This window comes from Talpa occidentalis, unplaced genomic scaffold (assembly GCF_014898055.3).
Source record: "Talpa occidentalis isolate TD23 unplaced genomic scaffold, MPIMG_talOcc4v2.1 talOcc4.17, whole genome shotgun sequence".
NCBI classification, from domain to species: domain Eukaryota; kingdom Metazoa; phylum Chordata; class Mammalia; order Eulipotyphla; family Talpidae; genus Talpa; species Talpa occidentalis.
This window is the reverse complement of record NW_023601754.1, coordinates 56,951,559-56,966,760: the sequence shown is the minus strand read 5'-3', so window position 1 is coordinate 56,966,760 and position 15,202 is coordinate 56,951,559. Positions and strand designations below refer to the sequence as shown.

The 15,202-nt window shown below is 47.6% G+C and overlaps 1 protein-coding gene across 3 annotated transcripts; it reads left to right on the top strand.

Moving 5' to 3' along the window:
- Positions 1–605: 605 nt before the first annotated feature.
- LOC119250065 (organic anion transporter 7-like) lies at positions 606–14,009 on the top strand. Of its 3 annotated transcripts, XM_037517735.2 has the most exons (10): positions 606–1,007; positions 1,957–2,060; positions 7,995–8,149; positions 8,252–8,420; positions 9,121–9,244; positions 9,868–9,983; positions 10,626–10,840; positions 12,142–12,250; positions 12,794–12,997; positions 13,844–14,009. In XM_037517735.2, exons 1-10 carry the CDS (start codon positions 606–608, stop codon positions 13,902–13,904), a joined length of 1,659 nt encoding a protein of 552 aa, XP_037373632.1. In that variant the 3' UTR covers positions 13,905–14,009. The 3 variants fall into 3 exon arrangements, 1 of the variants encoding a protein (XP_037373632.1); XR_008552605.1 differs by lacking the exons at positions 606–1,007; positions 1,957–2,060; positions 7,995–8,149; ... (4 more) ...; positions 12,142–12,250; positions 12,794–12,997 and adding an exon at positions 13,191–13,379 and having other exon boundaries at positions 13,844–13,882; XR_008552606.1 differs by lacking the exons at positions 606–1,007; positions 1,957–2,060; positions 7,995–8,149; ... (4 more) ...; positions 12,142–12,250; positions 12,794–12,997 and adding an exon at positions 13,191–13,263 and having other exon boundaries at positions 13,844–13,881.
- Positions 14,010–15,202: the final 1,193 nt, after the last annotated feature.

Genomic DNA, 15,202 nt, shown 5'->3' with positions numbered 1-15,202 from the left:
CATTTCCACCTTCTTGTTTCCAATGTGAATTCATTGATTGATTTGACCTAAAATAGAACGTCACTTCCCAAATGGGAAAGATTGCACCACGTTTCACTTGCTTTAAGTCAGGATCATTTTCACTTATGCTTTTGATCAAAATTTAATACTCAACAAGAAAAGCACTTACTTTTAGTGCTTTTCATTAAAAAAGCAAAGACACGTCATTTTCAAGTCTCAAAAACGACAGTTCTGCAAGGACTCTGTGATGGAGCAGGTTTTATGTACACAGAGTGGGGGGATCAAAGTCTCCTGCCACTCTGGGCACTGCTAACAAAGAGATTTTCCCAAGGCAAACCTTTACACAGTTTTGTTTATCAACTGCTGGGCAAGTAGCTCATCAACTATTTCTGTGATTTTAAAGAAATCAGCTCCCTTCCTGATTCCCAGCGAACTTGGAGAAGCAACATCCATGGTCCTGCGTCGGTGGGCGAGGCGAAGCCTGTGAAGAGAGGGTGGGCACTGCCCAGAGTACCCACGTAGTGCAAGGGAAATACTGTCTCCTTCTGAACTTTTCTAAATAAAATCACTTTGCCTCCTCTTGGGCACCCCCCCGTTTGGTCTTGATGGCCTTTCATAGCCTCCTGGATGAAGTCGGCAGCCTGGGGAGATTCCAGATCCTTCAGATGGTTTTCCTTTGCATCTCCAGCCTCCTAGCGTACCCCCACATTCTCCTGGAGAACTTCACGGCCGCCGTCCCCGAGCACCGCTGCTGGGTCCCCTTCCTGGACAACCTCACCGCGTCTGCTAACGGTACCGGGGCCCTCGGCCGGGACGCCCTCCTGAGGGTGTCCATCCCCCTGGACTCCAGCCTGAGGCCCGACAAGTGCCGCCGCTTCGTCCACCCGCAGTGGCAGCTGCTGCGGCTGAACGGGACGGTCCCCGCCGGCCGCGAGCCCGCCACGGAGCCGTGCCTGGACGGCTGGGTGTACGACCGCAGCGCCTTCCCCGCCACCATCGTGAGCCAGGTGAGAGGCCCCGCGGGCCGCTGGGAGGAGCGGGCGGGGTTGGTTTAGGGACCCCCTGGGGGTGAGGGGTTCGGGCTCCGGTTGGCGCTGCGCCCCTTCTCCGTTCAGCGAGCAGGGATACTTCTCCATCGAATGCCAGACGCCTACATATGTAATGAGTCGAACTGAAAAATAAATAGAGGCAACCTTGCTATTGTATGGCTTTTATTCGTAGGTAGGTCAAAGTTTAAGCGAGCAATTGATTGAACGTGTTCAAAATGGGTTGCAAAGCCAGCAAGCTCAGCGTAGGCCACTGCAGAGAGGGGGGTGATTGATCAAAGCCGTGGAGCACAGACCACGCAGAGCAGCCACAAGCAAGAGGAGCACCTTTATTTTTAAAGATTTATTTATGTATGCATACAAGAACTGGGGTACAGGTCAGAGGTGCAGATGGTGAGAGGATTCACCTGAGACAGAGTGGGGAACAGAACAGGCAGATTGACTGAAACACACTGCTGAGGGGAGGAGCTGGTGAGTCAGGAGAGGTCTGCTGTGCCATGTAGTCAGCTCCCCAGCCAGGGAAGCAACTCGTGCTGCAGAGGCTGAGACAGCTTCATGGATTGTGGCTTAACCCCTTGCACCACCCGGGAGGCCCAAGAGGAGTATATTTTTAAAGTTCCTGAAACAACTGTGTTCTGTGGCCTCCGTGGCCAAGTGTGGGAACCGCTCCTATGGAGTAAGACAGGGCTCTGGTTGGACCTATGGGTTTAGAAGAGGCTTTCCAGAGAAAGTTACGTTGAAGCTGAGTTTGAAACGAGAAGTAAAGGTCAGCTAAGGCAGATAATGGGACATGGCCAGCTCAGAGCCTGGGATGAAGAAATGCTTAAGTTGCTGAAGAGGATTCAGTTGGGATTCTGCAGTGTGGTCACAGCTGCGTGGGGCTTCCTTTGCTGGTTTCCTTCTCTTCCAGTGGGACCTGGTTTGTGAATCTCAGTCACTGAAATCCATGGCCAAATTCCTGTTCATGGCTGGAATGCTGGTGGGAGGCCTCATCTTCGGCCATTTGTCAGACAGGTGAGTGCCCTGGGTCACAGTTCTCTGCACCTGGGGTTTCCAGGAACTAGGGAATCATTCTTCCATTAAGAAACTTACCACAAATGAGATTGCCCAGGGGCTGCCTTGGTCCCCAAGGCTCTGGAAACACAAATGGAGAAGTGGTGAGTACTCCTCTGCCAGCTCTAAGTCCTGTGTCTAGCACCCAGAATAATACCCTCAGACCTGGGGGCATTTTAAGGCCAAATTGATAGAGAAGGTACCACACTATGTGGTTTAGTAAGAAAAAAAGTTATGTGGGAACTGAGAAGATGTCTCGAGATTTGGGATTTATCCTGTTTAAAGATACAAATAATGTAAAACAGTGTTGTAGCTCTTGACAGATGGGTGGTGCTGGGGAGGGGTTGTACGTGGTCCCTGGCACCTGTGAGCTGAATGTTGTGGCTCTTCAGAGCCTGGTCATCATCTCCTTGTTGCCCAAGTGTGATGGGTAGACCTGGGGTGTCCATGCAGTGTGTCTTGGTGGTATGTAGAAAAATTGTTCCAGTAACCTTGCTTTTTGCTTATGCAAAAAAATTACTTTAGGGCTTCCCTGGTGGCGCAGCGGTTGAGCCCTGGGTTGCGAAGTTGCCCGCAGCCTCTGCAGCGCCAATTCGATCCCCAGCCACCGGGCGAGGGTCCCACATGGCACGCAGACCTCTCCTGCTGCCCGCTGCTCCCCTCAGCAGTGTATCTCATCAGTCTGCCTGTTCTAATCCCTGCTCTGTCTCTGGTGAATTCTCTCACCCTCCCGCGCTTCTGACTGTACCCAGTGCTTATATAAATAAATAAATAAATCTTTAAAAAAAAAAAACTTTAACTACATAGGGTAATTCATGCAATGACAATGGCTACCACTTGTAGTGTTAGACATTTGGAGCGTCCTGTGCCTTGCAGTGCCTCTTGTGAATTAGATGGTCACTTGCTGCCACCCAGGCAAATCTCTTCTGAGGAATATGGGGAATGAGCCCCTTCCCATCTTCCAGCATAAGAGCATAAGACTGTCTGTGAAGTGGAAATTGTGAGCGTGTATCAGTAAATGTAACCTGTGGCAGGGCTCAGAGCTGGTGTCAATCCCTCCTGTTCCATAACACAGCCCTCTGTGGTTGTGTCATGTGAAAACTTAGACCAGTTTTGTTGGACAATAAAGTGGCAGAAATGGGGGACAGAAGGAGTCTAGCAGGAGGTGGCAGTGAGAACTAAATTGATCCAGAGATCAAGATTATCTAAGGACTTTGAACTTTATCAAAAAACTAAAAGTAAATACTACTGTACTGTGTGTGCAATAGAGAGAAAAAAAGAGGAAGGATATAGTTCAGATAGTTTCCCAAGGAAACACCCAAAGTCACCTGTCCCCTCATGGGTAAATGCCCAGCCAAACAGGGTTGGCCCAAAGCAGGGGCACTGAGGCCCAAAAGCCTGCCACAAGTCTAAGGCACTTTCTGGTGGGGACCCACAGGAAAGGCACAGAAGGGGCCAGCCAAGTCTGGAAGGAAAATAGCAAACTCCCTGCAGAAGTCCAGAAACCAGACTTTTTTTTTTTTTTAAAGATTTATTTATTTATTTATACAAGCACTGGTTACAGTCAGAAGCACGGGAGAGTGAGAGGATTCACCAGAGCCAGAGCGGGGAACAGAACAGAAATATGAAATATACTGATGAAATATACTGCTGAGGGGAGCAGCGGGCGCGGCAGGAGAGGTCTGTCGTGCCATGAGTGACCCTCGCTGGCGGCCGGAGATGGAACCAGCACTGCAGAGGCTGCAGGCAGCTTTGCAACCCAGCACTCACCTGCTGTGCCACCAGGGGAGGCCCCAGAAACCAGACTTTTTAACAGACTTTAATGTAATTTTCAATCAGTACCTATATTGAAATATGGACAACATGGAAAAACTAGTGAAACTGAGACTAAGACAGTTGAAGTTCTTTGGTCTGAGGAAGGAAAAGAACAGTACACTGCACACCTATTAGGGTGGCCAAAATCCCAAGCACCTTCAACACCAAATGCAGGTGGGGATGAAGAGCAAGAGGAAACAAAATCTCATTCATTGCTGATGGAAATTCAAAATACAACTGCTTTTGAGCCAATTTTTTCAGCTTCTTACAAAGCTAAGCAGACTCTCACCAAACAATAAGAGTGAGCAATAAACAATATACACGCAGCAATAATGTACCTTGGCATTGACCCAGGGAGGTGAAGACTTCTGTCCACACACACACCTGCACGTGGGTGGGGTCCTTAAACTGCCTGATTCACAATGGCCCAAACTTGAAAGCAACCAAGGTATCCTTCAGTAGCTGAACTGTGGGGTATCCAGACAGTGGAATATGATTCTGTGCAAAAAGGAGATGAACTATTAAGCCATTAAAAGACTTGAAGGAAGGCCTCCCCGGTGGTGCAAGGGGTTAAGTCTCAGCACTATGAAGCTCTCACCTGCCACTGCAGCATGAGTTCAATCCCCAGCAAGGGAGCTACTACATGGCGCAGCAGACCTCTCCTGGCTCACTCGCTGCTCTCCTCAGCAGTGTATTTCATTGGATCAGCCTGTTCTGCTTCCTACTCTGTCTCTGGTGAATCCTCACACCTCCCTACCACCACCCACCCCCGCACCTCTGGCCTACACCCCAGCCCTGGTATGCATCAATAAATAAAATAAAGGGCCTCCTAGGTGGCGCAGCGGTTGAGCGCTGGGTTGCGAAGCTGCCCGCGGCCTCTGCGGCGCCGGTTCGATCCCCGGCTGCTCCCCGGCCACCGGAGGAGGGTCCCACATGGCGCGCAGACCTCTCCTGCCGCCCGCTGCTCCCCTCAGCAGTGTACTTCGGTCCTTCTGCCTGTTCTGCTCCCCGCTCTGGCTCTGGTGAATTCTCTCACCCTCCCTTCTGACTGTACCCAGTGCATGTATAAACCAAACAAACAAACAAATAGATAAATAAGACATGCCTCTAGAAAATTAAAAAAAAAAAAATAAATAAAAAAATAAATAAATAAATAAAATAAATCTTTTTAAAAAAAAGACATGAAGGAAACTTAGATGCATATCACTAAGTGAAAGAAATCTGAAAAGGCTACATACTGGGTGACACCAGCTGTACAGATATTCTGGTAAAGTCAAAGTTATGGAGACAGTAAAGTGTCAGTGGTTGACAGAGGAGAAATGTATGAATAGGCATGAAACAGTGACATTGGGGGTAATGAGACTCCCCCACTGGATACTGGAGAGGCAGGTCCATGTCATTTTTCACATGTCAAAACCCATAGAATGAATAGTGTACCCTAAAGTAAAGATGGACATTGAGGGGTTATGACTTACTGATTGTCTCTCACGAATTGTTTTTTTTTAAATATTTTATTTTATATAATTCTTACATCATTTTTCATTTTTGCACAATGTATGCATTTTCATTTTGGTTATATTCCCCATACAATTGCATCCCCTTATTTTGACACTAATCCTGCCTCTCCCCTCACCCCCTTACCCCGTAGTGTGTCTTTGGTTTATAGTTGCTTGTTGATTTTGATTTTTTCTTTATTATAGTTAGTCTTTTTCCTGGTCCCTAAATTCCTGCTATGAGTGAGACCATCCAGTATTTTTCTTTTTCTTTCTGACTTATTTTGCTAAGCATGATCCCTTCCAGTCCATCCCGGTTGCTGCAAATTGCATCTCATCAATTGTAAAAAAGAATGGTCTCACTCATAGCAGGAATCTAGAAAACTTAAATAAGAGACCAGGAAAATGAATAACTATAAGAAAGTGAAAATCAAAATCAACAAAAAACTATGAACCAGAGACACTTTTTGGGGGAGTGGGGGGCGGGAGGGGAGGGATTGGGGTCAGAATGGGGGGTTGCAATTGTATGGGGGAATATAAAAATAAAATTTATTATTTATAAAAAAAAGAAAAAAAACAAAAACAAAAAAAAGAAAACAAAACAAAAACAAAAACAAAATTAAAAAAAATAAAAGAAAAAGAATCATCGGGCTGCAGGGTGTGGACACTGAGTAGTCTGCACATGGTGAGGACAGGGAGGGACTTGGGAGATCTCAGCACCTTTTGCTCGATGTTGCTGTCAACCTAAAACTGCTCTTAAAAAATCTATTTTAAAAAAGGAATCACAGAAGTTAGCTTAAAAGAAGAAAAGCAACACGTCACAGAGATAGTATGTGGCATACAAAACCTCGGGTAATAATTATCTTGGCCTTTCTAGGAAATGTTTACCGACTTCTAGTATAACAGCACTCCAAGGCTGTGTGTTTTCTTTAATCATTATTTATCTCAGTTATTTGTCTTCTATAATCTCTATTGACCGCTCCTCAAATGCACATTTCTCTCTCGCGCGTGCGTCCACGTAGTTCTCCAACCCATCCAGTGAAGTTTTACATCAGAAATTGGACTTTTTCAGTCCCAGAAATTCAATTATTTTGGTTTTTTTGTTATGCTTTCTCGACTGAGAGTGCCTATTATTTTTCTAATCAGCTGTGATTTTCACATATTGATCATAGTTTATTTACATCTATGAGGATCGTTCTATCACCACTTTAAAATGCTTATTACTTCCCAAATTTGTCTCCTCTCAGAAGAGTTGAATGATTTCCATTCTCTTGGAAAAGATTTTTGCTTTCTTTGGCTCTTTACATACAAAGATACCTTGCATTATGTCTTGAAAATATCAATACTTAGTGTGAACATTCTATTTTCATTATTATTCATCAAGCATGGATTCTTCCCATTAGCAAGTCCTTTTCATGCCTGAGGTTGAAACGACAGCAGCTTTGACAGCAGCTCTGATCTCAATTCCAACTTTCGTTCTTAGTTGACCTGCCTTGAGTTTCTTCTGCCGTGTTCTACTTCATCGGTCACTGCAGACGAGTGGCAGGTATAGGGGTTCTGTCTTTGAGCTTTCCATGACTCTAACCCTCACTCATGTCGGTGTTCCCAAGTTCCCACCTTCTGTGACCTGGGTTTCTAAACCAACAGGATGACAGATACCGCCCCCCACGCACTTCCATCCATCACTTCACTTACAGTGTTACCGCCCCATCCTCCAGGCTGGCAACCAGGCACTCAGCATCTTCCATCTCCTGCTCCCCACTGGCCCTCCCAGCACAGCTGACTGCTTCGGCTTTCTCTCCATTATGTTCAGGTAGTTGCTTTTGTGTAATGTACAGGGGTTATAGTTCTTTTCTGAAGAGGTGGTAGTGTTTAAGTCCCAGTAGAGGCTTTTAAGATAAACATTATGATACAAAATTGAAAATATTCGTTCTTCAGTGTCCTTTGATAATTAACAGGGAGAACCACATAAGAGGCTATGGAAATCATCCTTAGGAAATATGGTGGGACTTTGAATCAAGAAGTTGTCCGTGGAAATGTAACAAGTAACTGGATTGGGACATAATTTGTAGGTTGACACAATAGGACTTCTTCGTGGTTTCAGAATTTTAAGGAGGCTCTGGCTTGGCAAATAGAGGATCAAGGATGATCTCTACACCTTCATCTGAGCAAATGGATAAGTGATGAATTTAATGAGCTGAAGAAACAGAGGAAAGAACACATTGAAGAGAAAGGCAGGTCTTATGTCAGGATACAATAGCTTGGAAGTGCCTATTAGTCAGACAGCAGGAAATACCAAGCAGTGGAAAAACAGCATCGAAAGTGTTGACCTGCTGGAAAATAACAACCTCAAATATGACCCCTAGGATGACATTCAGCTCATAAATACTCAGGCAGCCATCTTCCCCACCACCACCACACCCCACACCCCACAAACCCCACCCTCCCCACCCCCCGCTCAAGGATGGATACACATAGCAAGAAGACCGTGGGGCCGCTTCAGTGCCAGAGTCTGTTATTACTGGTCAGTGCCCCTGACGTTCTTGTTGCTAAATATTTTGAATGTCTGTCCGTGACCGATTCTCAGGTTCGGGAGGAGGCTGACCCTCAGATGGTGCTTCCTGCAGCTCGCCATTGCGGATACCTGTGCAGCCTTCGCGCCCACCTTCCCCATTTACTGCTCCCTGCGCTTCTTGGCTGGGTTTTCTACCATGAACATCCTGACGAACTGTTCTGTGCTTAGTAAGTGAAAACTTTAGATCTTTGACATTTTCCAAGGCTTAATGTCGACTTTGAAATCCTAACTTTGTTTGAAGTCAAAGCCCTTTCTGTGTTCTCTTCCAGTCGTGGAATGGACGGTGCCCCAGTTCCAGGCCATGGGGATGACAATGACCATCTGTGCTGCTTGTATCGGACAGATGCTCCTGGGAGGACTGGCCTTTGCCATTCGAGACTGGCAGACCCTTCAGTTGGTGTATTCTGTGCCATTATTCGTCATCTTTCTTTTCTCAAGGTATAAGCTCCTTCCTTGGTCTTAGAGGACCCTGGCAGGCAAGACACAGAATCAGGACCCAGGAATTGTGTGTGGTGCTGAGTCAGCACTTGAGCGCATGCCCCACGCATCTGTGCCCTACTTTCAACTCAAGAAGCAGAGCAGGCGTGGTCGTCAGGTAATTCCAAAGGCGTTCAGTTAAATTCGAATTTCAAATAAGCAACAGATATTTTTGGTATGGTATCTCAAAGACTGCGTGGAGCATAATTGAACCAGAAATTATTTGTGGTGTATGTAAAATATCTATTTATCTGAGAGCTCTGGATTTTTATTTACTAGCTGATCAGAATACAGGGTGTTTCATTGAAGTGAAATTTCAAACAAACACTTTTTGGTATAAGGATTTCCAAAATATTGCATCATAGACTCAATCATTACACAATTCACTGCTCATCTGAATTATTTTTATTTGCTAAAATGTGTCAGATCCCCTGGGTAAGGAACCAAAGCACTTCCTACTCTATACTCCCACGGCGAAGTGCGCTGCAGAGATGCCACTCTCACATTTTCCTAGTTACGGTACAGGCAACATTAGCTCATGTCCCCTAGTGTAATCAAGCAAGAGCCGGCCCCAGGCAGAAGCAGAGAGGCGTTTCAACACACGGGTTATGTGAAAAATAAGCCAGCGAGAGTGGGCTGCACCTCTGTCTTCTCTGAGCAGGTGGCTGGCAGAGTCCGCCCGATGGCTGATCATCACCAACAAACTCGAGAAGGGCCTGGAGGAGCTTCGAAAGGCCGCACACAGGAACGGCATAAAGAATGCAGGGAGCACCCTGACCATGGAGGTGAGCCGGAGATGGGGTGGCTGTGGGGTGGGGGTGACTGACATATACGCTATTTGGTGTCCGCAAAGGGTGGGACACAGATCTGGGTCTGGGTCTTCTTAACTCATTGTCCTGGTTCTCAGTGGCTGTCAGCATGGCTGGGGTCACATTAAGAAAGAATATGCGGTTGCTGAGAAAACTATGCACATTTTTTTTTAAGATTTATTTTATTTATTTATCACACAAGAGCTGGGGTATAGGCCAGAGGTGTGGGAAGTGGGTGAGAGGATTCACCAGAGACAGAGTGGGGAGCAGAACAGGCAGATCTACTGAGATACACTGCTGAGGGGAGCAGCAGGGACTCAGGAGAGATCTGCTGCGCCGTGTGGGTCAGCTCCCTGGCTGGGGATTGAACTCAGGGCCCAGTGGCTGGCGATAGCTTTGTAGCGCTGAGACTTTAACACCTGCGCCACCAGGGAGGCCCCTCTGTCATTCATTTTCCCTGCCCCTTTTACAGTGGTGGCTGTATTATCAGTGTCTGTGTTTTCCACTGCATATAGTAGCAAGCTGCCTCCCTGGTCCTCTGTGGGGGCTTCCATGCCTGCCATTTTGTGGCAGCTGACAGTTTCTTGTTGCTGTTAAAGGTCTTGAGATCCGCCATGCAGGAGGAGCTGGAGGCCATACAGAAAAAACATTCTGTGTTTGACTTGTTCCGAACACCCAACCTTCGGAAAAGGGTCTGTTTCCTATCTTTTGTGAGGTAGGCATGATGTTGCGCGGCATGTTAAAGGAAGGGAGACGCAAATCCTCTCAGGGGCTGCGGTGGGGACAGACCACAGATCAAAGGGAGGAAACCATCACGATAACCACTAAGTTTAGAGATGGCCAGCGAGCTACAAACAAAACAAAAAATAAGAGCAAACAAAACACTGGCCAAGAACTAATTACCCAGTCAGTTCTGTCTCTCAATCACTGCAACAGGCTGTTCCAGAAATGGGAGCTGAGAGCTTCATTCATGGAACATTTTGGCTTTAAAAATTCCTTCACTGTTTATTTCCTCACATTATTTCATTTCCATTGAAGGAAAATTCCACAGTGTATAGCACACCTACAGCCGGTACAGTTCCATGTGTAAATAGGCAAACACCCCCAAGATCAAGAGAGAAAACAAGCCCCCCAGAAGCTCCGTTATTTTTCTCTGTAACGTTCCCCACAAAACCTAACTACGAGCTCCCTCCTCACACAAGTTTTATGACAGCTTAAGAGCCTCACCACGCAGAGAAATGACCAACGCAGACTCTGAGTCACACCTGAACACCAGTCCCCACCCCCGGCCAGCCTTACCACCGTCCCCTGCGGGACGCAGGCCGACGCCTGACCTTTCTCCTTCCGGTCTCCACAGATTTGCCTTCTACATGCCCTTTTACGGCCTGGCTCTCCACCTCCAGCACATGGGGAGCAACGTGTTTCTGTTCCAGGTGCTTTTTGGGGTCGTCAACCTCCCCTCCAATTACGTGGCCCTCCTGGTGCTGAATCACATGGGCCGCCGAGCCAGCCAGATCCTTCTCACGTCCCTCCTGGGGCTCTGCCTTCTGACCAGCACGTTTTTGCCTCAAGGTGAGAAAAGACCACAAGCCCAAGAGAGGGAGTGGCTCTCCCTGCTCCTCGGGGCTGCACTCACACCTGTGTGAGGCCAAGAGAGAGAATTTGGTCATCGTGATCCCCCAAAACCAATCTGGGGATGTGGGCAGGGAGCTGATTCCGCCACTAAGTTGCTGACGAAGAGTCACAAGCACGTGGCCGTCAGCGCTGGGAGGCCGCCAGGGCACTTTCTCCTGATGGTTTCTCTAGGGCAGCCATTGGCCACTTGCCCTCTGGCCCATCATACTTGGAGTTGAAAGTGACGGAACATGTCGTTATATGTCATTTTAACTCACCTGAGGACACAATGCTGTCACTTCCTTGGACTGGGCTCTTTCTAACTGTGGCAACTTCAGGGACAGGCTACTCCCTGCCTTGTGCCTGTCGACCCACGTGTGTCATTTTAGGTCACTGTAACAGCAGTCTGGTTAGGCAAGTCTTCTTCATGTCAAGGCTATAAAATCCCAGATTTTCAGGCAGACAAGTGTATACTAGGAACAAGGCGTTGTGCAATTAGAGCTTCTCATTGAGTTAATTTTACTGAATTGAATGATCATATGTAAATGACAGGATGATAGAACAAATGATCAACTGAATGACCAGGGCTCCAGGTGGTCACCTTGCATCTCCTGACTCCCAGGTAGGATTCTGTCCGAGTGTCAGCAATGTTGCTCTTACAACCAAGCCCTCCAGTGTGGAACACTGGGACTTATTTTAAATGGCTAGAAAGCTGATTCTGCAAATGTCTTCTTAGAAGTTTCCAAAATCTACTTTCCTCTAATACAGATCTTTATTTTTAAATCTACAAATAATATTCCAGATCAAGCTGACATTTACACAAACCCCATTCTTGCCTGGCCCTTGACTACACTGTCATCAGCATGTCAGTACTGTGTACACGCTTGGGTTTTAAACTCTCAAAGACATGGCTGAATCTTACCTGTTCCAGGAATTGTTCACAGGACAGTCACCCATTCTACATAAAGGGCAGAAGAGACACTTCATAGAACAATTTTTTAAAACTCTCGCTGAATTCACGTTGCTCTCTCCATCCTTGTGACTCTGATGTGCGTGGAGAGGTGATGCACTAGCTCTTGTATTTTTATTCTTTACTTAAGCTGTGGCATGTAGCTGAGTCCCGCTCCTCAGCTCTGCCACCTTCTCTGCCACCATACGCTTTCCCTACAGTAAACAGATCTCCCATAGGGTCTTCCTCATTCATGGGGTGCTCATTTCTTCACCTCTGATTTCCTGATTCTCACTGTCTCCCTCTCCAGAAATGCAGATCCTACGCGTGGCATTGTCAACGCTGGGAGTAGGTGTATCTTCTGCAACTGTCATCTGCACTTTTGCCCATGGACACGAGCTGATCCCCACCGTCATCAGGTACACAATCTCCTGAAACTCTCTCAGCATCAAAACAGACCTTCTCCAGCTAATTGACCCAGCAGGAAGAAAACTAAGATGGGTGGGTTATTAAAAGCATCTATTATAACAGCGTTATTTATTGCAAAAATCAGGCAGATGCTATCTCCCGTCTTAACCCTGCTCCCTTGCAGGACATTTCAATAAAATCCACCTTTTCTGTTCTCTAAAAAAAAAAGTATAACCAAGGTTTACTGAAAGCTGACTTTTTTCAGACACCCGTCAAGCCCTTTAAGCTATGAGAGCACATAATATTCTGTACCACTCTAGGGTAGGTGTTGAGAGTAAAGGTGTTTTTAAGATAATTAATGTATGACTTAATGCACTTGTGCACTTGAAAAAAAGTTGCAAGCAAATGGAAGAGCATAAATATCATATACAGTCCATTGTCAACCTCCCTAAGCGCCGCTGTGGTGTCTCCTGCAATCAATGCAAAATTTTAAACCATGAATCACGCGTGTGGATTTATGCCTAGCTTTTTGGTGTTGCTGTTTGCTTCCCAAGGACCACAGCTTCAGGCTTCATGGGACTTGCAGGCAGTACAGGGGCGGCCCTGGCCCCCCTGGTGATGATCCTGGCGGTGTACTCTCCCTACGTGCCCTGGATCATCTATGGAGCCCTCCCCCTCCTCACTATCCCTGTTATCCTCCTTCTGCCCGAAACCAAGAACCGGCCCCTGCCTGACTCCATCCAGGACGTGGAGAACACGTGAGTCTCCCTGCTGTGCCTTCCTTGGGGACTGTGAGTTACCGACCCGGGATGAGGAAGGAGGAACATGCGTGAGACCAGGTCACTGTGCCCCCACAGGCCTGGTCCTGAGCTACCTGCATGGGTCAGTGCCTGAGGTTTCAGAATCTCCTCTCCCACCCACAGTGATGTCACAGTCCCCGCCCCCAGATCCTCGGGTCCACACACCCTTCTGCACACATCTGTCAGCTTAGAGGCCAGGAGCCCAGCACCAGGTGCCCTCTGTGGTAGGCACACCCCCAGGGCATTACACACACATACACACACACACACAGAAACACCAGACTCTCAACCCACACCCCATAGCCTGGGCCCAGGGAGCGCAAGAAGCCAGTTCCTGTGGGTGAGGACTGCCCTGGTCACTGAGGAGTGAGGGGAACCAGGGAGTGGCCAGGGTCCTGCCGGGGAGGACAGCGCGGCTCATGGGGAGGAGTCCAGTCGGGCTGTCCGCGAGTCAGAACATCACGTCTCCACTGGGATCAAAGCTTTGAGAAAAGGGGAAACAGGAGCAGTGGCTCTCAAATCACGAGGGGCTGGGAAGGATTTCTGGGCCTCCGTGTGCACCCCTTGCCCTCTGGCCAGTGCCACAGCGTCCAGGGTGAGAGTGGAAAGTGTCAGAGCTGCCCTGACCCTTCCCCAGAACTCAGGCTCTACACCAGCCTTACTCACACCCTCAGGGCAGAGGCCACGGCTTTGCCAGGGCTGGCGTCTGCGATCACCTGCTCTGATGGTACAATATGCTTTTCCCATGTACTTTTACATTTTTTCTGTATTATCTGTTTGCTGTTTTCATCATTTTTGTCTCAGGAGAAAAGACTCAAAAGAAGCCAAGCAGGAAGATCCCACCGTGAAAGTGACGCCGTTTTAAGGCATTCCAGGAACTCGCTGGGAACCAAAGAACAAGGGCGGGAACCTGGGATTGCTCCCAGATATTGGCAAAATTTGGAAAATCAATAAAAAGATGTAATGGAAAAATGAGTCCCATTTACAATTGCAGTAGTAAATTACTATACATATTAAAAAAACCTACAATGAATCATAAGTTTGAGAAAAATCCTAACACTTTTGAAGGAAACAATAATTTACATAATTGTAGATACCTAACATTTCTAATAGAAAGATAGAACATTAAAAACATTGCTTCTTGGGCCTCCCTGGTGGCGCAGCTGTTGAGCGCTGGGTTGCGAAGCTGCCCGCAGCCTCTGCAGTGCCGGTTCGATCCCCGGCTGCTCCCCGGCCACAGGAGGAGGGTCCCACATGGCGTGCAGACCTCTCCTGCCGCCCGCTGCTCTCCTCAGCAGTGTACTTTGGTCCTTCTGCCTGCTCTGCTCCCCGCTCTGGCTCTGGTGAATTCTCTCACCCTCCCACGCTTCTGACTGTACCCAGTGCTTGTATAAACAAAAAACAAACAAACAAGCAAACAAATAAATAAATAAAACATGCCTCTATTAAAAAAAACAAAAAACAAAAAACATTGCTTCTTCTCCAATTCATTGGTAGAGAAATAGATGACGTCATCACATCTCTTCTCTGATGTCACAGAGAACATCACCCCTGAGAAGCTCAACCACATCAGTCGTTCCCTCCGAAGGTATCACCAGATAGAGTGTCCTGCCATCTGGATCATTAACTGACCTGTTTAACACCTTCTAGCCTAAAGAGTATCTAGCTCCAGGCCCCCCTGGTGGTGCAGGCGGTTGAGCCCAGCACTGTGAAGCTGTCCGCAGCCTCTGCAGTGCTGGTTTGATCCCCGTTGGCCGCGGCGATGCCCACATGGCAAGCAGACCTCTCTTGTCTTGCCCACTGCTCCCCTCAGCAGTGTATCTCGTCAGTCTGCCTATTCCGGTCCCCACTCTGTCTCTGGTAAATACTCTCACCCTCCCATACATCTGGCCTGTACCCCGGCTCTTGTATAAATAAAATAAATCTTTAAAAAAAAACGAGTATCTAGCTCCTCCCTAGGCTTCGGTCCTGTGGGTCTTGTTGCCTGCTGTTGAATCATTTTTTGGAAACACAAGGGCCTCCCTGGTGGTGCAGTGGTTAAGTCTCAGCACTGTCAAGCTATCGCCAGCCACTGTGCCCTAAGTTTGATCCCCGGCCGGGAGCTGATCCACATGGTGCAGCAGACCTCTCCTGTCTTGCCTGCTGTACCCCTCAGCAGTGAGC